General features: G+C 40.6%; 1 protein-coding gene across 4 annotated transcripts in view; it reads right to left on the bottom strand.

Moving 5' to 3' along the window:
• Positions 1 to 22476, bottom strand: part of TNRC6B (trinucleotide repeat containing adaptor 6B) — a 119323-nt gene extending 96847 nt beyond the window's left edge. For 3 of the 4 annotated variants that reach the window (XM_054276157.1, XM_054276149.1, XM_054276124.1), the window contains exons 1-3: positions 22402 to 22476; positions 10089 to 10161; positions 5087 to 5185 (exon numbers count right to left, since the gene is read on the bottom strand). In XM_054276157.1, the coding sequence (XP_054132132.1) occupies positions 5087 to 5140 (54 nt within the window). In that variant the 5' untranslated portion in view covers positions 5141 to 5185; positions 10089 to 10161; positions 22402 to 22476. The remainder of the gene's footprint in view (positions 1 to 5086; positions 5186 to 10088; positions 10162 to 22401) is intronic. The other variant, XM_054276132.1, reaches the window with a different exon arrangement.
• Between the last annotated feature and the right edge of the window lie 3901 nt (positions 22477 to 26377).

Raw genomic sequence — 26377 nt, forward strand, 5'->3', positions numbered from 1 at the left:
CAATGGAGAAGCAACAGCCACGTGAGTAAACTGTAACCTACTCAGAACTGTCAGGTACTCACAAGAACGTAAATTGAGGCTGAAAGCTCACCTCTCATAACAAGCCAAAGTTTTCCAAGAGTGCAGGGATTTGTTCTGCAGGGAACCATCATCTCAAAGCACCCTGTAGTACCAGGTCAGTACTAGACTGGAAAACATATTTTTTATAATTACACTCACAAAGTGTAATTGTAATGTTTATTTCATTACTGTATGGGCCTGAATGTTTTAAATTATTTAGTGTTATCTGAATTGAAACCCAGTTCTGTATCATTGAGTAGGATTGTAAGCCCCAGAGACACAGGCATCAAGGTTTTGGATGCTATAAGTTTACTTACTTAACTAAGGGGTTTTTTTTCGTTATATTAATCCTAAATCCCACAAAATGAAAGCATCAGCCTAACTTTTGTACTATTGTCATCATTATGCCACATCCACATCAGGAACTCAGCATACCTTACCCATAAATGCATTTAGTGGAACATTCTTGCTTTTAGGAAAGGGAACTCCAAACAACACTGCCTTGTGAATTTTAAGATTCTGTTTATAAATTTAAAAACACCTAACTTAACACAGGCTTGTGTTCCTTTATTCTCAACATGTATGAAGTAAAGGCAAGTGTTTAGATACTTGAGTCACATACTTTTTAAACTTTTTATCATCTCTGTGTGAATGCTTCAGGATAGAAAAATAAAAACAACAAAAAACCAAACACCACAACAAAACGCAGCCAGTGCCAACGGAGTTCTGCAGAGTGATTTAAAGAGAAGGCAAGTGCAAGCTCACAATTAGACACCGAGAGGCAAGAAAAGCAAGAATTCACCAGGTTGAGAGCAGGCAGTTTTCAATAATGTAAGGGAAAGATTCACACTGACAGATATGAACAGAGTAGCAACTTGAAACAAAATAAGGATTAACAGGTGGCCTCCAGACATCTTGTAAGTGGCATCGGACAGCAAGACTGAAAAACAGGACAAGCCTCAGTGTCTGTGCCACTGATTTTGAAAGAGTCAAAGTATGAAAAAGTAGCCTAATTCCTGGCCTATCAATTCAGTTCAATAATTATTTCTATAAACACTGATGAAAACTTTGAATAAAATTACATTTACATAACATCGTATGATACAGAATCTTTCCCCTTTTCCTGTTCTTATTAGGAATTAAGTGTTATTAAACATCCTGTGTAGTCATATTTTTAATCAAAATTTTGCATACCTAGATTTTTAGTATACAAAACATTAAAATGGCAGAACTATATATTTTTCCTCTTGTCCCTTCTACAACACTGAAGCAAAACCATGATTCATTCAATACCTTTCTATAAATTACTTTAGTCAAAGTCCCTCACTCCCTTCTGAATTCATAGGCTTGAAGGAACGGCTATGAGGAGAGCGAGAAATTCTACATTTAACATGAGCATTTTAATTGCATTTTTTGATAAAGAAGTTTTCTGCATAAGCTCAAAACTCCTGCCAACATTGAAAGAAATCTAAAAGTACTTCAAATCAGGCATAACATTTTAGCTTCCTCCTGCAATATTTTACAGCAAAGGAACAACTAAGAAACCAAGTTTAAGTATTGTCTGTGCAGTAATCCTTAACTAATCCTTAACCAGCTGAAATCAGTCACAAACAAGAAGTTCAGCACTTGTTGATATTGTCAGGGTCCAAGGTTGTTAATGGAAAAAGCCTAGCAACTATAAGTAGCTAATTAGTTACCACAAAATATAATTAAAAACAAAAATCATAATCCAAATAACCGTAAAGGGTATAGGGTTTCAAGGAGAAACACTGGTTTTCTTTTCTTCTTGTTGCAATGGAGAGGTAGCAGAAGATTTCACTTTGGTATCAGGGAACCAGAATGGCCCAGTGCTTCCTGCCTCCCACTAGGCAGCTCCATGACTGGAGAGAACACCACGAGGCTCTTGCTTGGATTCCCAGTTCTGAAGAGATCAGTCCTGCAAAATTCCCTTGATTGTACCCCCCTGGTGAGCCTTTGCCACCTCATGGTGGTACTCAAAGATTGGACTCAATGATCTTGGACGTCTCTTCCGACTTAAACAATTCTATGATTCTTTTCTTTTCTTATTTTTTAAATGGAAGAAAAGAGACCCTGAAGAGCCAGAAACCAGACAGCTCACCCCAAACTATTCTAAAAAGGGAAAGGAGACTTCACTGTATGATACTCACTAGCAGGTCATTGGGAGAAAATAGACTGGATATTACTATCAATTAAGGCTTCCACATCTGCCGAAACTAAATTAATTTTTAAGCCCATATGCTCATTTGAAATAACTGATTTCTGCACAAGTTGCTTCCTCTCTGTATAGCACTAACATTAGGTAATCATTGGAATCAAGAGCATGCTATTGACAGGTGCCAGCTGTCTTTACCATGTTTAGGCCATTTTAAAGAAAGTGTATGCAAAATTGAGAACATGAGAACAACTCAACAACCATAATATTAAAAAATTAAATTACTAATTAAATAAAAATGTATACATGAACAACAGTGATAGAAATAAACACTAAAGTGGGAACTGAGTCCATTGTTAACTGTCCTTAAACTTAATTTCCAATGAGTTGTCACTGAGTTTGTCCCTCATTTCGAGTTGACTTTACAACTGTCTCATCAGGTTGTTAGGAGTCAAGCAAGAAGATCATTATTCATGATGTCTCACTGCTGGGCTTAAACTTTCTGATCATACCTTACATAGTGTTAATTAGTTTGAAGGCCATAAATATTTAGGCTTTAAAGTGACTTGCTCAGCTCTACATAAGGCATAATATAATTTTTTTCTTCAAAACCAGAGGAAATCTCCTTTTATCTTCAAGTCTTGACCAGGATGTCTCAAAATACTCTACAGTCTAGGATGCCAGAAAATCTGAGACAGTTATAGACCCAAACCTGTTTACAAGCATTCAGCATGACATACCATTTTCTTTTCCCCTCTATGATAAAATCTTCATGTAAAATTCAGGTTATTTTCAGGCTGGTAGGACAAAAAAATTAATTCTTGCAGTATCCAAATCTTTATAACCTGATATTCATGGTATCTCCACAGAAGATGACTTGGCTCTCATTTCTTTCAGAATACTTCATTTAAGTATACCTCATATCTCCTGCCTGAAAAAGGTGGGAGTGAGTGGGTGAGGACGGATGGGCAAACAACCTCACAAAAGGAAAAAACTGAACTACACTACTGAATATCAAAAATGGTATTTCATAGGAAAATGTATCTTTATGAAAAAAGGTTACTAGATCATTTAAACCTTTGTAAATTAAGGGAATAATTTCAATGATACTAGACAATATAGTGAAATATAATTTGCCTAAAATTTTCTAGGACAAACTTTCAACTGTTATAGATACAAAACTCTCCTGAGACAAGGAAAGAGAATAATCATTTACAGATTGAAGAAACACTGAAAAACAGACTTCAGTGAGTAGTCCTGTACATCACAGAATGCAGAGAAGAACTAAATGCAGTCGTCACTTTTTTGCTTATACCAGATGCACAATTCCTGATCTCCCACAAGGACAATTGTTTCAAAGCAATACTTCATACACTTTTAGGTATTTGAAGTCAGTATAAAGAATCTGATTTGAAATTTAAGCTCATTCAATTTTTGGAGCAGATATACAACATTCACCATTATATCCAGAATTAAGTAGGCCAAAGAAAAGCACACCCTTCATTGGAGGAAAAGACAGTCACTTCCATCTACTTGCTGCCACACAGGCCAAAAAAAAGCAAGCTGTGTACCCATAAATATACACACAGGCACCTGTTTGTATACACATAAATGCCTGTTCACACACAGAGCAAAGATCCTCTCTGTGTGGTGAAAAGAAGGCAGCAATAGCTGTGCTATAATCAGTAATTAATTACACCATGATGTCTCCTCTCTCATGTCTATTCCCCACTGAAACCTGTAATCACATCCTTGTCAAAAGATGTGTTCAATAGCCTGGATTGCTGCAAGTACATCCACTGATAGGTTCTCATTTTTCAGCTCCTAATCTAGAGCCAACCTTCCTTCAAAGTTATTTAAAATTAACACAACTCCTAAAGTACATGTAGCACAATTGCCAAGTCCTTCCTCTAATAATTACTCACTTACTTCCTAACTTGGTGCTTACAGCTAAAAAAGTGTGTTTTCTTTATACCCTAAAACAGTGAAAGCATCTCTCCAAAGGTCTACCTAGGAAACAGATTTTAACTTTAGTCTTTTAGTTTTTAATTTCTCAGTCTCTCTCTTACACCAAGCTACAAGCAAACTAAAAATGATTCAGATTTTTGTGAAATGCAGGGAGCACATTTTAAACACAGATCAGTTGCAATGTTGACACTAACTCATTGAGCAGTCAGGACTATAAACTGTATTCATAAACCTTCAGAAGAGTATGCCAATGACTATGTCTTTATGAAAACCAAAGTAATTCCCACCTTAACAACTGCATATTCAGGAAAAGGCAAAAAGCAGGACACAGCATTGTGTTCAACAGAACACTTCACACTCTCCTGTTCCAACAAGGTATGCTGAGAATCAGAGGTGTCTTCAAAAGCAACATAATCCAGTCTCACAGCACAGCACATGCTGGCAAGTACAAGGAAACAAGCAGCAGCACACCTTCAATATAGGTCAGTCAGTAATCCACAGACACCAGCACCTGCACCTAAGGGCCCCCATGTCTAATTCCTGAGTTAGTTCAGAGAGTGGGTGGGCAGGAAAGAAAGTCCTCCCAGTTATCACAAATTCAATACTGTCAGGATTAGTATCTTTTCACAAGTTTTCTACTTCCTTCCTGAAAGTGCTTGAAAACACATGTTCCAACCCTTAGTGGGTAGCAAAACCCCCGTCTTTCTAAAGATTTTTCCAAGTTTAATTTTTTAAGCATCTCCATGACAATAAATAATAAGCATCTACATGAAGTTTCTTACTAAAAATATCAGCACCAGTCAAAGTTCACTCCATGTAATCCCCCCTCCAGCACCCCTTTCAGTCAAACAAGCTTTTCTTCTTCCAAAACACAGTGGTTTTTACCTCACTGACCTTGGGACTGCCTTCCTCCAGTATTTCTCCCTCATCAGTTTGCATGGGAACAGGATCTGTGCAAAGCTCTGCAGAAATGCAAAATACTGCCTAAAAGATAAACAAAAAAGATATATTTTAAAAACAATTATTTTTCTGCCTTTAACAAAGTTTTGTGAGATTGCAGTGTACATAAACTACAATTCTAGGCTATGACCTTTAATGCTGCCATTCTGCATATATTTGCTGAAATTTACATTTTACACAAATGAGAACTGCTATTCAGAATAAGACAAAACTACTTAATTAAAAGAAAAAAACCCACTTAATAGTTATATCCTCCTTTCTTTTTAACTTGAAAGTGTCATTGCTGAGTACTTAATTTAGTCACTGATTTTACTCATTAAAGCCACAGTCAGCAAGGAACGATCACACAGACCAGAGCTGAGCAATTCTTTCTTACTAGGAAATAGCTTTTGTGCAAATACAAGCTTTAAAGACACAGCTTAAAGACAATCTAAAGGTTATTAGTTTGAAAAATTGTTAAGACTTCCAGTGATCTCACAGTACCTCTGAAGTCTTACTTTCGGGATTTTTTCCTTGACTTCATTCTAAAAATAAATCCATTCTAGAATCTAAATAGTTCAGGGAACAGATAAAGTCATTTACCTTCAGGGTGGCATTTACAATTTAACCCAGGTCAACAGATCCCAGTGTTTCAAATATTCAACACTACTAGGTAATCTATTTTCTGACTTGTTTGACAGTGTCAGTGCGGCTCCAACTGAACAAAATCTGCACCCCAAACTTCATTCTTCAAATTGTAAAGTAACTTATGGAAGCATGCAATACAACTAGGAAGACTTTGCTGTTTAAGATTAGAATGGCTTCTACTCCAGAGGATGAGGCATCTTTCTGGGATAATGGATCAAATTAATCAATTTAAGAGATCAAATGCAACAGCATAAATTCAGCAGGAATTTCTAACACTTAAAATGCAAGACATAAGCCATGACCAGATCTCTGACATCCCAGGTATATGGAAAGTAAGGGCTCACACTGAATACACTGAGTTAAGAATTCTCTTAAAGCCAAGAGTTGTTGGCCTTTAACAGTTGTCCCTCACAGAATGAGCTTGAGCTACAGATTATGTAACTCTTCAACTGCACCAGCATTTAACATCCATTTCAAGTCTCTCTACTTCTGCACCTCAGCTACAGAACTGCTGTCACCCTCACAGCAGCAATTCCAAGCCTGGAAACTGACAACAGAAAGCTTCTAAATGATGCACCCCCTTCACTTCGTTGTTAATGTCTGCTCAGAGTGTAAGGCTGTCTGCACTCCAACCTCCTCTGTTGTGTTGCACACAGGTAAAACAACATCTGCCACGGTAGACTCAAGGAATGAAGAACAAGTTCTATAAACATTAAGGGCCTGGAGCTACAAAATGTTACATACAACTTAATAAATCTTACAACCAACAAGCTGTTACATTCAATAATATCATACACTCTAGTGCAAGGCACAAGAGTTGTAAAGACTTAGAGCATAGTAATTTTCCTTTTCTGGAAAAGAAGGAATGAGGAGAAAATCAAACTCTTACCCAAATCCTCACTTAAACATTCTGCCTTCAGCACATAATCAAAAATCAGAGGTATCAAATGCTAAGCATTTGACATCTATGCCAAGATCCTCCTGCCTAGAACAAATGTTTGTAGCTTTTTGTTCTGCACCAAGAGTGGAGGAGGCCAGGCTGGGCAGTCCCTGTCCATGGTACTTCTTTGCCATGCTCAGTTTCTGAAACCCACTCCAGAACTTCCAGAGCTGGGAGTTTTGGAGCATGATTTTGCAGTATTAGAGTCAAGTAATTGGGAAGCTCCTCAGATTTTTGTTAGACAGACAGTCTGATGTCTAACAGCCAAAACAGCTTTGGCCAGAAGGATTCCTGTGACACTTACCTGGCCTCAAAGTCAGAGAAACAAGCAAGAATGAACTTGAGCTACAGAAGCATCAAAAAAACCCTTACATATAAAACAAGACCAGAAAGGTCAGACCAAGAGCACTGCAAGGGGAAGTCACTTTTCATTCAGAGTGCTGGAAGAACTCAAACATAAGCTTTTGAAAAACTGACATGTTTTATCTTCTGAGATCCCTCACTACCAGAGGAATTGGCAGTATTTGACTCCAGTTTTTATATACTATCCTGGAAGAAGACAAAAAAACTACCAACCAGTGCATCTCAAAGGAGGAAAGAAAAGGTCAGTAGAACTAGGAAATTTTAAAAAATGGAAAGGCTACAAGAACAAAGAAAAGCAAGCTCTCCCACAGACAACAGATTAAATACACTGGAACTATCCAGAACTCAAGAGATTAGAGTATGAAATTGAATGAATAAACTCTTTCCCTTCTCCATTGTATTTTCTTTTTTATAATTTCTATTTTCTTTTTTAATTTATCCCATAATTAATGTTTGATTTGCTTTAACATTAAAAAAACATATTATGTCATACAATATTTAGAGTGAACTTGCTCACATGGGATGGTAAAAAGGGAGAAGTTCTAAAAGGCTCCGTAATTTACTAGAAAACTTCACAAGGGAAAAAGAAAATCCACCAACAAAAAATTTTAGCTGGTGCAGGAAGAGCCTAAGCTACAGACTACAAAAGGTGTTGCAAGAGAAGTTTTGCTGAACACTGTCCTTTTGTTGTTTGGTTTGGGTTTTTCTAATATTTCATTGCATTTGCTTCTGGGTTCTTTCAGGAGACCAAACATCCTTCAACAAACTATGACCCCAATTCAATAATTTTTATGTTCATTTGCACCCATGAATCATTGATTCCTTTAGCCACTGGCACAAGAATGCTGCACTGCAAGTTTATCTATTGCCAAAAGGAGGCATTTCCAGATTTCTGAATCCATGGGACACTACCTCTGTGGCACACTTTTGCAGCAGTCATTTACAGCTGAGGGTGACTTCTTAGCCCACAGAGACAGCTTTTTGCCAGCACATGAAGAAATAACATAATTATTCCATGTTACAGACATCCCCTCTGCAGCTCACCAGCTTCTGAGCAGAGTCCCGAAGGTGATACACAGGGTCATTTCTTTTATACATGGAGGAAGGATGGGAAGTAAGAATTTGTACTAGCATCCTGTAGCATCAGGAAAATGCCAAAAGCCTAAAGGCATTTGTTTACTTATATTCAATTCTTAATGTGATATGTCAAGTTCCCAGGTGATAAAAAGAAATTTTATAGACAGCCCATTTAGATTTTCAGATCCAGCACCTATCAAGAAAGTCACTCCTGGAAAAGGTCAAAAGTAAGATAATATTTTTCTACCCTTACATATATCCACCCAAACTACTTGAAGTGGGACTGAAATCCCTCAATTTTTTATACCTGATATCCTTCAGAAAAATTAACTATCTTCAGCTGGAGTAAGGTGACACCAAGGAAGGCCTGACAAATAGCAATGCACTGGTATGCCACATACGATGCAGCAAATGCACATCCAAACTTAGGAACAACTTTTATTTAACTCTTTAAATGTAATACAGCGATGAGAATCTATTCTCAAAGGTTAAAACATTCATTAATATGAACCAGCAGGATTTCTTACCAACTTTAATGTCTACTGCAATACTGTCCTGCCATTAAACAGTATGGTTTTGGGATAATCCAATTAGATTTTAGTCCTATTTTTGCTCCATGTCTTTCTTCAGCAAAGATGTATTTGTTTTGTTCACTGGGATCAGCATGAGAGATTAAATGCAGTTATCAGCCACTCAGCTAAGCAGTGTCCTTATGGATACCATCCTGCACTACTGCATTCTAACACACTCTGGCAAGCAAAACCTGACCAAAATTTCCATATAGTTATAAATCCCTGAAAACCAATACCAGTGAATAAGGTACTTCCTCTAGGCCTAATTTTCTCTCCGCGTAGAAGAGTCCAGCTTAGAAAAATACAAAGTTCTCAACAGCAAGAGAGAGCTGGAATTCCACCAATTTCAAATTTGGTTTCATCAAACAGGCATCACTGGGACTAAGTACCTTGTCTAATTCATGCAGCAACACTTTTTTATAATAGATTGGCAGCAGGAATCAAATATGGATTAAAGAGAAAATCCATTCTTCATCAGATAATGAAGAAAAAACGTACTTCAAGTTTCTAAAGAGTGCAGCTGTGAGAGAAGCACTTACTAATGTACAGCCAATCGTGATTCCTGTGAATTCCCAAGTCTAAAGTGGATATGGCCCACTAGAAACCCCCTGAAGGACAGTAAGGCTGCACCAAATGTCACCACCACAGACATTTAGCAGAAATGGAAGGCAGGTCCCAAACTCTGTCACAAAGCAAAGCAGGCACACCAGCGCTCTCCCAAGGCAGTGATCTCATGTACATGGCACACTCGAAACAACAGCAGCTAGAACAAGGCACTACTTGACTGAACACTGTCTTAAATGAGACTGTGCTTGTCTGACACAATGGTATCGACACAGCAGCCTCTAGGTACAGACAAAATGTTCATTTTTAACACCTGATCCAACCATATTGGATTTAATTGCTAAAGCATCGTATTACATTGAGTCTGTTAAGAATGTACAAAAGCAACATAAAATTTAACGTACAGAAGAAGAGAGTATTTTTGTCACTTTAAATGCAAGTTGTTCTGCAAGCAAGAGCATTCAGAAGATAGAAAACCTTTGACTATAACTTTATTGCTTATAGGAAATAATAACTTTCCAATTCCAGTGAGTTAAAAAATCTCAACATAAATTAACTAATTTTTAAAGAAAGTGATACATCACACATATCAACTTCAGCTTACAGAAACAAATCACATCAGGCAGTAACATAAACTTCACACACAAACCCACAGGAAATAACGCACTAGAAAGCACATGAATACAGATTTACATCCTACAGTATCTTAAGAACCAGCATAGGCTATTGCTCTTCTCACCTCCAACTTTCAAGATCACAATATTGAGCTTTGGTTGATTTTTACCTTTGACAGTTTCCAAGGGCTGCCAAAGCCCACAAGGATCCGTCCTGGCTACATTCAGTGCAAAAACAAAACCCTAAAAGGAGACAAAAAAAAAATTAAAACATCAATCAACTGTGGTCATTAGTAAATTTAAAACAAATATAAAAACAAAAGTCAGCTGTCTCCAAAGTTCAGCAAACCTAGGTGCACAGAAATGAAAGGAATAGGCTGCCATCAGGAAAATATTTTCTTAAAATTCTCCCCACAACCTCACATTCAAATGTGGAAAAACAGTAAACACTGGTAGCATGTGTAAGAGAATCTCCTACTGACTATGAGATAAAACAGAACAGTAGGAGGCTCTAGAAACATAATTTCTATTCACAACTGGGAAAAACATGCAGTGAAACTGGTTTCTTGTACAGGAACTGAGAGAACACACATAAGCGTGCTTCCTTGCAGTCAAGGGAAGAGATTACATAATCCTACATTAACTCCTGAATATTAAATATTATGTGTAAAAATGAATCCCATACCTACCAACTATCAGGTATTTAATCCTATTTTGAAAGAGTAACGTAGCAGCACTACACTGGCTTACCTTCATGCCCATTTCAAATCATGCACAGCTAGTATTAAATACTTCAGTTTTGGTTTTGTAAAACATAACCAAGTTCCAGGAATCAAAAGAAGTCCAGAACCATCAGTTTACATTATATATCCAAGTCAACATCACTAAAATCTAAATTATTCCAGTTGCCATTATTCAGCTTTGTTGTAGGAGATATGAACAAATGGTGCTTTTCTAAATTCACTGCATCATACTACTCCTTAATGTGCAGCATTATTTAGGAACAAAGCATTCCTGTCATTGGACTAACTGCCATAAAGTGAGTTAATTTTTTTTTCCTGATCTTCTAGCATTAACTAAGAGCTTTATGGGCATGATTTCCATTCAAACAATTTCTGACTAGAAAATACATTTGGTGACAAAAGAGTGTCTTACCTGCCACTGTGGTTTACCTGTCCCTTTGCTAGTGAGAAAAGGTTTTACAGATGCAAACTTTAATTTTGAACTTGGTTCTGATTTATGCTGTGGGGTGATTCTGATAAAGCAACCAAGAGCACACTCTGCTCAAAAGGCCTCAAGATGTCTTAAAAAATCATCCTACAGAAACGAGCTGCTGACGTAAATAAATAAAAACATCCCATACTCAATTAGGATATGGGAAGTGGGCTTCAAGTCATTCACAACTTCAAAACAACACAGAAATATTTCATGGTTTTTCACCCACAGCACAGCAGCAGTGCAAGTCATGATTTACTATAAAAATTACCCAGGACAACCCAGGTCTCGCTGTGATGGTAATTCTCCACTTCACTTTTCAAGGCTGAAGATGGAAACATAACTTGTAACCAAGTAATTTGGTAGAAGGAGAGATATTACTGGTGTTTGAGAAGAGGATTTGCAACCTCTTTATTTCACATGGTTTAGAACAATCTCTTTGCATTACTTAGGTGGAAGGAAATCCAGGAAGGATTAGTACTTCAAGGGAAAACAAACTAAAGATATCACTCTAAACAAAGCAGCTGGAAGGAATAGGAAAAGGCAGAAATCCTCAATCTCTCATGGAAAAACATCCAGAGGAATATTCAGGAAGGGCAGTCACATATCCCACAAAATCACTATGGTGTTCTACAGCAAAACATGACATGAGAAAGGGTGTCCATTATGTTTAATTTAGCATTGGCTGCACAACTTCATCTTTTGTTCTGTATTTAATTCTTTGCACTGATGTTTTTGGTAACATATGGAAAATGTTTCAGCTGTTCATGTAAATATGACACAAGTACTTTTAACAAGATAAATAGCTGTAAATTGGAATAGATACATTACTCTGTACTGCTCTTCCAAAGTAACATGAGAACAGAAGGACCAAAAAGAAGTTAAAAACCTATATGAACAAAACACAAGTCTCATTTCACAGCACTTAAGTCCTTTTACATGAACAATTCAAATACAAACCATTTCATAACATGGAGTGCTCCTGAAGATGTCATACGGTTTAAAAAGGACAACTACAGAACGTGATCTGCTCAAGCAAATCCCATCATTAATGAATTTGTGTTTTTTTCTCATTAAACAATGTCACCCTTTTTGATTCATTGTTAAGGGAGACATGTGAAACATGCAAAGGGATACTTCTCAAATGGTCCTAAATCAGACTTTCAGTTTAGAAAATCCTGGCTCTAGCCTTTGAGTCTAAAGACAGTCTTGAAACATAAGGACAGAATACTTCATCATCACCTTCCCAGTGTTCCAAACCATTTACATAAACAACATTTAAGGTGCTAAATGTTTCTCCTCCCAGTTAAGGAAAAGCAAACAGAAAAGCTTATTTAGAAAAATGCTTTGCTTACACATTTTGCCACTTTCTACTGTACAAAGCAGCACAAACCTCACTTCTTTTCTGCTCATACCAGTTAGGCTAAAGAATCCATTAAAGATTGCAGTGAACATAAAAAGTATTAGTCCTCACTTTGCTACAGCAACCTCCTGTACACTACATACACTACACATCACTTCTCAACTGTCATCAAGATTACATCCCAACTACAATCAGCCAAAGGCTGCCAAGCGGTTAAGTTTTCCAAAGTCCTTTGTGCTGTGTTCCACCCTGTATTTTCACTGTGACTGAAGCACATATACACACACATTTATGCACATATACACGTATATGTGTGTAGATACAATATACATATTAACAAAACACCCTCAAAATTATTTCTACTTTTTCTCTTCAAGACCTTCAACACTCTACACCACATCATTTATGGAAGCCATAAAACTGAGGTTGTTGGGAGTGCTATGTTTTAACTGACTGATGGAATCTTCTGGGCAGCCAGCATCACAGTAAGAGTTATGGTGATACCGGGAGCAGCAAGAAATTAAAACATAGTGAGTTGAGAATACCAGCTGCTTTTTACACTCCACATCAGAGTTTAACCCACTCAAGAGATTAGTTTTGCAAAGTTGGAAACAAATTACCACTTAAACAAACAAACAAACAAGTGTTTTTTTCAGGGCATTTGCAAAGTGACAAAGTCTTCAGAATACCAGAGTTTTCTAAGGACAGGTGAAGAGTGGATGTTATATTAGACCAAAGACACAAAGCATTTTTCTCCATCTTAAGCAAAACGTTGTGATGAGTGAGAAGCCTGCTTCTCAACAGCTCACCTTTAAACCTGAAAGCTATAAATAACTCCTTTACTGCTGATAATCCCAAGAGAATCATCCTGTCAGATTATTCATGCCACTAAAGTCAAGTCAAGATCGAAGGTTTCCTTTTGAACCCCCAGTAACACTGCTCAGGTCCCACACTGCAGTATGTTTATCAAACCCAGCAGCAGTAACTAAATTAAAACTGATAAGGCAGTAAGCAGCCTTGTGCAGAGGAAAGGGGGAACGGTGCTTATTCACTGACAGCAGCAATTACAAGAGCTAAAGACAACATTACTGAAAATCATTCACATGCAGGACAGGACTGGAAGATACTGTACCTTTTAAACTACCTACTTCTCACAATCTTCCTGGATTTAACTAGAAGAGTATGGAAGTTTCCTAGGTTAAAACTATCCTTTTGCTTTGTTTGCTTTTACAAGAAGAGCTGTGTTGTTAAGGAATTCACACCAGCATGGCAATACCAGCGCTAAGTCCCCAGCAGGCATGGAGGCAGACAGGCATCCCCTGCTGCAGAGAAAGGCTCTGGGTCCCGGCACTGCATCCTGTGACACAGCCTCGGGCAGAGGATTACGGCCAGCCTGAGCCAGGACACGGCCAGGAGGAAGGCCAGGGGATTGCGATGGAGAATGAAGCTTAAGTCACAATCTGCTTTTTCTGCTTTTTAAACTTCACTCTTTTATAGCTTACACCCTGAAATTTTCCAAAATAGTGTCCCATATTTATCTCACTTCTAATGATTAATAACACAGAGGTTCTCTTATACAAGGACATTTTGACTTCTCACTAACATGATTATACATGCAGAGAAGTCCAAGATCTCAGCACTATTATTGTCAAAGAAAACAAATGCTGAGCTGTTAAGCAAATAATTCTAAACTATAATTGCAAACACCAACTTTGAACATAACCAGCTGCCAAATAGAACTTCATCAATATTTATAGCGTGACATCAGTCTGAATTGTACTTTTCAGCTATTTCAGCACCTAAGAAAGGAACAGGAAGCTAATTTTCAAAAATCTGTTTTATATTCAACAAAGCTTTTTCTTCAAAGAAATGAGGCAACACACTCATTCTTATGGCTAATTTATAAATTTAAAAACACAATGCAAATTATTACTGATACAATGCTAGTCCTCAACACTGCAATCTTTGCTGAACATGTTTAGTTAGTACTACTGAATTTGGAACTACGTGCAAGAAGAGCTTCAGACATGCTCAACTACGTGTGAGGTCAGGGCCTTAAATGTTCAGTCTTTTGGCACAAAAAGATTCTTCAACTTTCGCATCTTATTTCCTCTGAAAGTGGCATTTAAAAGCAAAGTAACCCAGTTTACTATTGTAACCAAAAACATAAAAGTCTGCCTTTAGGCTACCTACTTGAACTACATGACAACTGATTGTCACTGTCAAGCTCTCACACCACATTTAAAAACCCAGCTCTTGAAAGTTGCTCCTAGTTTGGAATGTGCTTCACTGACGTGTTACTTTTTTGTTCATCCTTTATTAAATTTGAAATGCAGTGACACAAAACCTCAGTTATTTTTTGTCCAAACCTCGAAAGACTAAAGTTACTTTCAGTTTACTTACTGTAAACTGAAAGCTGTGGCACGGGTGAGATAAGCTGATATACAGTCTCCATACACAAGGCAGCACCAGTTTATCTAGTTACCTTCAACTGGTGAAAGCAACACGATCCAGCATTGGTGAAGTGCAGGGTTAGGGCTGGAGAGGGAAGGGACTGGTTATGTCACTGTATTCTTGCCCTCAGGCCACCACAATGTAACACTGTCAGGAGCGTTTTCCTTTGCTTATTAGACAATGTTAAAAAGTATTTGATACAATGGGACTTCTATCTGTTTTCTCCACAGTCTAATTCAGTTTACAATCAACAGGAAGCTTCTCTCAATATGAAGCTATTTTCCACAATACATAAATTGCCAGGGACAGGGAAGAGAAAGTTGGACTTTGAATATGAAAGAAGCAGAGCAGTTACCTTCCAACAAATGAAGGTATTATCAGCCAGTTTTGGTTGTGCCTCTGAGTACTCTAAAAATTAAAAGGGCCAAGCAAAGAAAATTATGGGCAGCTAATCTACAACAACTATGGAGTTTAAAAAATGTGTGGAAAAGCCTAGCTTTGCAATAAAATACATCTTCCCCCTTTCAAGTACCATTTATCAAAGTGAGTGCCATCAGAAACACAGGCAACTTCCCCTAAGCTTTTATTAAATATAACAGAAACACTGAACACCAACTAAAATCTACACCTGTTCTTCAGGCTGCCACCACACCAGCTGCAGAAAGGAGACGAGCAGATCCTGAAGCACCCAAACATTTATCTAAGCAAAAAGCACAGCTATAATAATCAAAACTCAATTTTAGCTTTACTATTGCACCTTGCCTTGAAGGGATAGGAAAAACATGAGCTGAGCCTGTAGGAAATCATCAAAAAAAAAAAGACACTTATTATGAGGGGCAGGGAAATGCTATAGTATTATAGGGAATAGTAAAGACAAGATCCATTTTAAATGTGAGAATCCATTTCAAATGTGAGAAAATATTAAGTATTGATTTTTTTTTTGCAGTGTCAATGAAAAATGGTATGAATCTTAATGAACAGTCACAAATAAGCACTGTGGCTTGACTCTCATTTTTGTTCTCTTCAAAAGAAGACTCATCTGCATTTTAATTTGTCAGAATAGACATCTGATACAACTCAACTCAAACGTGATAATGCAGAATCTCAGCCATTTGACAAACAAAAATACCAAAAATTTAATTTTAAACAAATTTTTCTCAGAATCCAAATACATACGGAAGGATAAGAATTTAAATTAGTGGTTGTAACAGTAAAATATCCTGCATAGACACACACTGGTGCCAAAGCACTCTTTTTTTAGCTCCTTACTTGAAGCAGTTAAGTGGAACTTAAAAAACAAACAAAACCTCCAAAATAAAACCCCCAAACATCATTATCAGAATAAACACATTCCCAACACAGAGTGAAACTGCTCTATTTACAGCAATGTAAGAATGCTGTTATAATAATACTAATACATCCAGGAAAAATCTCAATACATAAAAATCCCAGAGAGGGTCACAAGCAAAGATACTAAACCCCATAAAAGTAGATGAAAATGCTTTAAAGCAACTATTTAGAGCAATGTGTATTATGGCCTTCTCTCTTAAAGGGATTTTGGGCTGCTTCAGATCAAGGATGGATCATAATTTGTTCTGAAGTATATTTTGATCTTTGTAAGAAGGTGGGGTGAGGGGACACATTCTCTTCCTCCATCTCAGAGGCAAATTTTTAAATCAAAATATTATCTTAACACTTTTCCCCAAGTTCCTCATCATTCCTCATGCTAGCTGCACCCTCTAATACTATTAACTTACTGTTTCTCAAGTCACACTGTGCAAGCAACAGAAACCTCAGAGGTTTGAAATAGTATTTCACTTAGAATGGTAAAGTAAGTGAGTGTATAGGTGATTTACCTTCTACAGAATCTAACTTCTGGAAAAGCTTTTAAATCACAAAGTTACTGTACTGTTGTATAAAAAGCAGAATATACTGCCAAGCTGTAATAAGAAAATGTATTCTGTGTACATCTTCTCCAGAAAGAGACATCAGATTATTTCTAAGGATCCCCAAATGTGCCAGGAGAGAGCTAAAAGGGTCTCAAATGTCCAGGAAAGAACCTTTAAATGTGGGTTAAAACTCAGCTCTCTTCAGCTCCTAAACACAGAAGTTCCTAACTCGAAGTCACTGACACCAGTGCTGAGTAATTTGTATCTCTTGGCTGTAAGAAGCAGTGAGATGAGAGGACCTACTCCAATTATCCTTGGTGGATCACCCTAAGGCCAAAATAGATTTATCCACAGTAGACTGGCAAGTCCTTGAAGAGTTCCTTCTATTTCCCAGAGGTGGGTTTCCTATCTCTCCTACCACTCCTGTGGTACTGCTGTGAGACTTATGCAGAGAGGTCACAGGGCCAGGGAAGTTGGTGATGGGATTGCCACGGAGCAGCCCAGCAGTTCCTTAGCTCTGACCACGTGGAGACCTATCAGACCAGTCCTAAAACAAGAAGGGCAGCAAAAACCTTTCCAAACATTCAGCTTCTGGACTTAAAATCATACATTTAATTTAACTAGTGAAATTCTCTCACAAAGTCTGCTTTTGCCATGAAGCAGACTTATGAACGACACATAAGAGAACTGCAGGTACAACCAGTGCTTGTGGTAAGAAAATAGGAGGGACTTGAGTAGGAAAAAAAACCCTGCAACCCTAGGATACAAGAGGATCAGAGGAACAGAAAGAAGCATTTCCAACAAGCAAAACAGAGGCTGATTTTTCAGAATCTGAAAAATCGTCAAACTTACCAGAAGAAAGCCAACAGTATTTTGCAAAAACTATGTTCTTTGTAGACTACTATGAAATCAAAGGGTAGTAAATTTCTGCTGTTACAGAACAGACTTTACTAACGAAAAACTCAATACACTACTGAAAAATTCTGCCACGTTGTTTTTCTTTATGGCACTTTTTATGACACTGTCAAGAGTCATGATAAAAGTATAGAAATTAAATGCAAGTAAAAACATCAATGACTTTTACTTCATTACTCATTTAGATGGATTAGAGGACTTCCCCTCATACAAGCAACATGATATCGTTGTATCGCCTTTTGACTAATCCTCTATCAGCCTATCTAAAATTATCAACTCTTTGTTTTGTAACTTTGCTTCTTATCCTTTCATCTGCTAATTAGCTTTCCAGCCTCTCATCTTCTGTCTAACATGGTCAAAATATACCAACTTCCAGGTTATTTTTTACACATTTATTATGACCTGTATCCTGCAGTACACAGCACATGTGCTGCCTTATGATACCTCCCATTTCTCCCGATGTTACTCCACAGACTTAAAAGCCAAACTAGCTAAGAGCTGCTTTCAGGTCCATTTTACTTTTTTAAGTAGATATTTTTAAAAATTTAAACAGTGTTAAGTCTCAGATAGAACATGAACTTGCTTCCCAGATTTTCTCACAGAGGAACTATTGAGTTTTTTCTCTTCCACAGACATTAAATCAGGAAATACATGCACGATATCCAATTTCAGAACTGCTAAAGCTGGCAGGGCCCAGAAACGCAATCCGTACTGACTAGCTGAAACTGGAAAAGGTCATCTCCATAGCTCACTGCATGGTAAACACGGAGAACATCCAAACTCCAACCACAACCCTCACGCTGATGAAAACTTCAAAACCTCAGAACATTCCCCTACAACATGATGCAAACCATAATAAGTGTAAAAACACCCTCTCCCTCTAACCGCTATAAGAAGGCAAAGGGAAAAAACAAATTTAACATACTCACTGCCTACTGCTCTAAAGGAGGAAAAATAAGTGACACCAACGCCTTCCAGCAAAGCATGTTTACTGCCCTGAAGAAATAAAAAATAATGAGCAGAAGTGCAACACAAAGAAGGCACGAGCAGAAGAGAAATGTAAGGAAGCATAAGAGTTTTATTATCTGCTGAAAGGGCCAGGGAACAGCAGTCAGAATATCCTGATTACTCTCACCCCGGTCACCTCGCAAGCTGAAATACCAGCAGGCAACGATTTGTCTGACAGTGACAGCTGGCCCAAGTACCAAAAAGTGCCCCTAGTTTTACTAGCACTTAGTAGCCAAAAGTTTTGTTTGGATTCACAAGAAATTAACATGAATTTTTCTGTCCATATTCCACACTCTGTTTGTTTACTAGCACATAGTAGCCAAAAGTTTTGTTTGGATTCACAAGAAATTAACGTGAATTCTTCAGTCCATATTCCACACTCTGTTTGCTATCAAGAACAAGCAACCTTACCATATATGTTTTATCTGAAATAGGAGAAAGACAGTAAATGCTAACCTGAGGAAGACTGTTAGCAAGAATACATGTATTTTTCTACCACAACTGGTCAAACCATTAGAAATGCATGTTACTGTCAGCTCAACATCTCTGTGCTAGGTTCTTGCAATTAGAACTGAAGACTGACATTCCCTTGCTATTCTTTCCCTAAGACAGTGAAACATTTCATTATTAAAATTTCTGAAAATGGAAGAAACAGACCATTAAAAGCAAATCCAGAGCAAATACATTTTATAAACAGAGGTGACAGAAAACTTTTAGTTTTAAAGAAAACCAATGGTACATATGTGCTAGTATCAGGTACTTCCCTCTATATCTATGTGTTAAACACGCTTAATTTATCGTGTGAATACAAACAACGCCAGTTCTTCACAAAAACTCATCTACTGACCCAAACTACACACAGGTTAAAGCTGAGTGAAGAAGAACAACTAATGAAAAAAAACTGAATAGCTGCAAAATGCTAGGAATGCTGTAAGCAGAAGTATTGCAGAATTTGTGAATCTGATAGCAGCACTATGAGCAATGACTGAGGAAAGCCATTGCAAAGAAACTGGAAAATGACTGTTAGTTTTTATTACTGCACAAAGCAGACAATATTTATGTATAAAGATTTCCAAGAAAATAAACACAATAATGGCAGTAAGTGACTAGAACAGACTGCATCCAAGCATTTTGCAGAAAATGGAAATAGAGGAACCAAACCATTAAGCAGACTATTAATAAACTCATTCAAGTCAATAACTAAGCTTCTTAGACTTATTCTATGATCTCCAGTTCCTACTGCCTAATTGTAAATCCAATCTCTTCTGTGAGCAGAAGAACACCAGCTTCACCAGAGGGAAAAAAAAATCACTCAAAAACCCCAGAGAACAAACCCCATTTGAACATATTTTCAAATTACTATTTTTATAGCAGTCCTTCAATTCTTTCCAGCATTCTGGCTGCAGCTATTCTGTTCTAGATGCAGCTATCTCTACATAAGATTTTTATTATGCATTATTCTGCAAAAAATTAATTCCTAATCTCTTACTTGCTATGATAGGAGGCAGATCTAAGGTAAAATACACTACCTCAGAGCTACACAAAATTCTCTCCTGACGCTTCCTCCTCTGAAGTCATCCTCCAACATCAAGTTTTAATGATGAAATAAGCATCACCAAGCAAAGCCACGACATACACTCAACCTAAATGCTTTATTGGACTATTCTATCACACAAACACTGGCAGAGTAAGCCTTGTCAAGACTTCTGTGTCCAAACATTTGAACTTATTATTGAAATTAAAGTGTAGATCTCTAGCTAAATTTGCAGATTTACAGAAACTGGAATAATGCATTAATTCAAAAGTCTGCCTAATCAAGAGACACTAACTAGTTTATCACTGCATTTTTATCAGGACTTCCATATTACAGGATTCAGGTGATTCCCTGTAAGCATCCCAATAACATTTTGCCCATCAGCACACATGCAGTATAGCAAAACAAGACAAATGTCTAGTGATGACCTCACCTACTCTCTACTATGACACACTTGCCTGTACCTTACTGCCCCAAAGCCTCACAGCAGAAAATCTAACACACAGCTAACACCCCTCTGGGCTCCCTTCCCTCATGTCCAGCCTCAGCTTTTCGCAGGGTGATTTCTTGGCTGGGGAATTGTCTAGCTACATCTGTAACTCAGTAAAACTCAGGTGACAGGTCACCCCTGCAGAGCCCTCCCCCCAGATACATCTACCCAGCAGACCCTGCACGACCCAGGGCTCGTGCAGAAAAACTGGAGCTTATCTTTTAGCTCGGGGCCTTGGGAACTGCAGCAGATGAGAGCATTCACTCACATCTCACCAGAGCGCATTCCACGCAATCTGCACCCTTAGAGTCACCTCAGGAGAGGAGGGCATTGCTGAGCAACTTCACTGTGCACAAGCTAACTACAAAGCTGCTTGAACTTGTGCACATATTTAATAACCCTATGAATCAAAGCTATCACCTCTACAACACTTGTAGCAGGAAAGAATTTCCAAAATCCATTCATATGGATGGCGATATTACTGGAAAACACTAGGTAAAACAGACCTTTCAAATACAACCCCTAAAGACCTACCTACCTACCTACTTTGTAGAAAAAGTCACAGTTTTGGCAGAGGTTGTAAACCTGACAACGTTTGTAGACGTCAATGACAACGTCGTACCTTTTGTAGAGGTTGTAAACTGAACTCCAGCAAGTTATGATTCAAGAACAGTAATTAATGGATTGTAAAAACGTTAACTTTACAAAGAGGTATTTTAACAAATGTTCATAAGGTTAGTGAAACGTTACCATGGAAAAACAAGCACTGTTTACATCACTAAGCATGTCTACTTTAGCTAGGAAAACACTTTGTTGAGTCTTCGGTTTATTCAACAAGCCTCAGCTGTATGCTGTAGTAGATCCTCCTACATGCACTCTCACGAAGCAGATCTGAGCTTGCAAGATACCACGCTGCAAGCAGCGCTTATCCACAGCCAGCGAAGCGTCTCCAGAAACAAACATTCCCTCATCTTGCTACAAACAGCTGGGGAAACTTTTTTTCCCCCCTAGGACACACCTCTGAACACGGTCACTCTTCCCACCCACCCATCGTATATACACACACATTTTCACCAGCATCACGTTCCGCTCATCCAGCGCGGTTTGCAGCGGTACCAACGCAACCTCGGCTCTGTCCCCACACTACAGCACTTTTTTCCCCCATCCACACCAGGGCTCCTCGGAGTGTTTCCGCCGCCGTACCTCCTGCCCGGCCTGGGTGATCCGGCGGGCGGGCGGCTCTCCCCGGGGCCCTGTGTGGAGCGGGAGGGGGCGGTGGGGGCACCGGGGCGCAGCCGCGGCGCACGGCGGCCGCACGTGAGGCGAGGAGGGGGCAGCGCTCGCCCGGCTGTGCCCCGGGACAGGCGCTCGGCGGGGTCGGGCGGGAGCAGCGGCCGCTCCGCCGCCGCCGGGGCAGCGCCCTTGAGCCGCTACCGCTCGGGGCCCCTCCCGCCGGCCCGGCCCCCCCGTCCCTCCCCCGCCCCGCGGCACCGCGGCCCGGCGCCAGAGGCCCCTCAGAGGCGGCGCGAAGGTCCGCAGGGCGGGAAGGGCTGCCGGGGAGTCCCGCGGCGGGAGCCGGGATGGGGAATAGGTGGGGGGTCCGTCCCGCACTCACCGCCGAGGCGCCGCCGCGGTGCGCTGAGCCCCCGTTCTTCTCAGTGCCGGGGGCGGCTCCGCCCGCCCGGGAAACACGAACCCCAGGAAGCAAAAGGCGAAGAAGCTGCGAAAAGCGTACCCCCCCCCGCTCCGCCGGCGCCGCCAAAAAAACACCACCGGGGGGGGGGAAAAAAAAACCAAAACCAAACTTTCCTCGCCGCCGTCTCTCCCTCCCCCGAGGAGCACGAACCCAAACACACCGGGACACGCCCCCGCACCGCCCCTCGCACCGCCCATTGGACGGCGCCCCGCCGACCCCCGCGCTGATTGGTCGTCCTGCCTGCTCGTCTTCTCCTTTCGCTCCCCTTTCCGCCCCTTCACGCTGCCCATTGGGAAGAGTCTCGGGGATCTCTCCGTCCATTAGCCAGAACGCACGTCAATCACAGAGGAGCACCGCCTCTCGGCGCTTTCGATTGGGTTTTCGCGTCACTACACGCCCGCCGATTGGCTGTATTTGCTGGCTGTCACCGTTTAGCGTTGCCCCCCCTTCACATCCCTCACTGGCTCCCGCCCCTTCTTCCTCTGCCAGTTAGGTGCGAGATTTGCCCCTTAAATGGGGCACTCGCGCGCCCGCTTCTACTTGTCCCGCCCTTCCGCCCTACGGATTGGGCTGTGGGTCGCACCCTCCGACTCCATTAGAGAACGAATGTGCCCGTTACACCGTAACAACGCGGAGACCCGCCCACCGAGCCGCGCTCCTCGGCGGCCCCTGGGACCCTCCTCAGCCGAAGCGAGGTTACGTCAGTTTGTGCACTCGTGTGCCGGCCGCATGGGCGGGGCGCCGTGACGGGCACAGGCGATAGCACGTATGGCCGCGGCTGTGGCCGCTCAGCGGCGCCGCGACACGGCACCAACGCCACACTGCCCGCCGGCCCCAGCGACATCTCGGCTTCGCCCCGACCCTCCGCGTGCACGCGCGACAGCTATTGGGCAGGAGAGATGTCAGTCGTGCAGCTCGCGGAGCTCATTGGTCGTTGTCCGACGCCTGCGCAGCCTACCGGCGACCGCCCGCTGATGTCACCCTCCGGATGACACAGCAACCGTGAGCTGGGGGGGTGGGGAAAGGCAGGGCCGTGCCTTTGATTGGTTGGTTTCACTGTCAATCTCCATGGAGGGAGGACGGTGGGCGGGGCGATGGCGCGTGCCCGCCGCTCCCCACGTGGCCCGGGCAGCTGCGCACGTGACGGGGGCCCGCGACCGGGAAAACTTGCGGAGAAGGAATTTGCGGTGACCGCGGCGTCATTGCTCAATGCAGTCGTTACAAACACGCGCTGATCTTCATTAGCCCTGCAGTGGGCCCAGCCAGAAGCTGCGGGGTGGGGGTGGTGGGTGCGAGGCAGAGGCAGGAGCGGGCCCGGGGACGCTTCCCTGGGAGGTGCCGTGAAGGCCGCCATGAGCAGCCCTGTTAGCCCCGGGCTGCACGGCGGGCGGCGGCGCTGCGGGAGCGCAGAACGGCAAGCACAAAACGGGAGGTGCACCAGCAAGAATTAGCGGGTGCATGGCACCGGGGATTAGCAGGGCGCAAGAGCAGGGCCAGAGAGCATTGAGACAGGACTCAGGGAGTGCATGGATAACAGAAGCCTGTGAAGGATAAACTAGGGGCAGAGGCTCTCCTTGTACCGAATTTCTATGCTCGATTTCATTCTCCAGCATATTTGAGGGCTGCTGTTCCATTGATGAGTGTCGCTTCCTGACCTCGCCCGGGGCTGCCAGCCAGTGCAAAGTTTCCATTTGATCTCGGGAGAATCCTGTTACAGCCTGACCAGCAGAGCCCTGGAGCAGCTGAACACAGAACTCGAGGGATGTGATGTGCCTGTCACCTTAGTAAACGGGCCTGCGGGTGTTTGGTGAAAACGTGCTCTTGTGTCTTCTGCCCTTCACAGGTTAGTCACCAGCAGGAGGGACAGCTGCCAGCGCAGCAACGCCACCTGTGCTGGTGGCACAGACAGCAGACAAGATCCCTGCAAACTCAGGCGACACAAGTCAGTAATGAGCAGTGAATTTTTACATTGATTTTTACATTGATTGGTGGGGAAAGAGCCCCATTAATATGAATAAGATTTCATACTGGATATGCACATACTTGTTACTGTGGTGCTGTAAGGAATACAAAAGGCTCTGTATAAATCAGTATAAATTAGTAATATAACTTTTGGATGCACTTTGCCTCTCATTGTTTATTCAGTGTGTGGGAATGGTCTGTATCCTGTCTATCCGCATGGAATTTTCATATTGTAAGCAGAAATCGCTAATACACCAAGAGTACAGGTTGCACACTTTGGGAGAGAAAGATCTCTCCAAGATGCTGATCTTATCTTTGTCATAAGTAAAAAACCAATAAAATAATATCCCTCTTTAAATTCTCTTTCCCCTTATTGGTCTTCTTTTTTGAGTGTTTCTTCCCAAGTTTTGCTCAGGGTTTTGGTGTGCATATAGAAGCAAAAGATACCACACTCCATTGTCCCTGTTTCACACTACAAAACAAATTTGAGCTGTAGAAACCAAGCAGATTTTGTTGGTTTGTCTGAAGTTATAGTGGATGACTCAGGAGTTCCCACCCAGGTTCACCTGTGAATTTGGAAGGAATCACAGCTCCCAGACAGGTTCTGGCTCTCATAAAGCCCAAATGCTTAGGAACAAAATAGTTCTTCCTGTTTTTTCATACCTCCCCACTACCAATCCTATCCAAAAACGGGACCAAGTTGGACAGTGACAGTGCGTTTTTTCATCCACTGGGTGTCAGTATTACACTACCACTGTGCTGCCTTCCCAGGTGCTGGGAAAGGTTGGATTTCTTTGGGATGAAAGTCTTTCCTTTCTGATAGAGAAGTGATGAGAAAAACCATTATAGCTTCGGGGAGTGGTCTCACTGCAATATGAGTGTTGACTTTTGCTACTGCAGAAACAAGCTGGGACCCGGCCTGCAGACATCCCAAATACCAAAATTCACACAGACTGCAGCCAGACAGACTTCAGAGTTGAGGTCAATCCACAGCCTTTTCACTCTTAGGTTATGAAAATACATCATCTCTTCTTTTTTAAAATTAAGTTTATTTATTATAAATACTGCATCTGACAGGGAGACAATCTAGAAAAAGCCTGCATGAAGGTACTTCTCTAAACAAACAAAGAGTGCTGCCAGCTTAGGACAGTTCTGGATGCAGGAATGAGAGAGGACAAGAATTTAGAAACAGCTTTGATATTTGGAATTTGTAATCGGGGTTTTTGACACTGGTTTGTTATTTCCAAAAGTTCTATGACATGATTTTTTATAGGCTTGCTAGATTTTTAAATCAGTGTACCCGAATGAACTCTGGATAGTCAGTCACTAAAAACTACTGATATTTTTAGAAAACACCTTTGCTAACCCTGCCCTTTTTTCTGCTTTGGATGCCCTAAGCAGCAGCTGTCTTGTGGGAAAGGACCCAACTACTTACCTGCATGGTGATTAAGAGAAAGGTTACTTTTTGGTAAGCTATAGTCAACTATGTGCTGATGCTCTTTATGGTGTCCTGTGTTTAAGTGTTTTCATGTGAAATGTAACATTTAACATGTGACACAATGCTGTACTTTATCTGTGTCTAAAATGCAGGCAGCACTGAAAAAGAAGACTGCCATTGTTTAAAAGATGATTCATAGAAAAAGTAATAAAAGAATTGATGTTCTTTTGTTTTATATAAACACAGGCTGATGAGATTATTTTCTTACTTACATCTTTCCCCTGGAAGCTGCTTTTTAATCCATTCTTTTCTCAGAAGACTTCAGGGAAGTTTCAGCAGGCATATGGCATCAATCTACGAGGGGAATAAAACATAAATATTTACAAAGATTTTGATCCTGTTTAAATACCTATTATCCTTATTTAAAAATATTTATCCTAATAATTGCTTTCAGCAGAGATACCTGCTAAAGATTCAGCATTTCCTATTTCCTTC

This window comes from Melozone crissalis, unplaced genomic scaffold, assembly GCF_028551555.1.
Source record: "Melozone crissalis strain CALT ecotype California unplaced genomic scaffold, PUWL_Pcris_2 ptg000004l_1, whole genome shotgun sequence".
In the NCBI taxonomy this organism is placed as follows: Eukaryota; Metazoa; Chordata; class Aves; order Passeriformes; family Passerellidae; genus Melozone; species Melozone crissalis.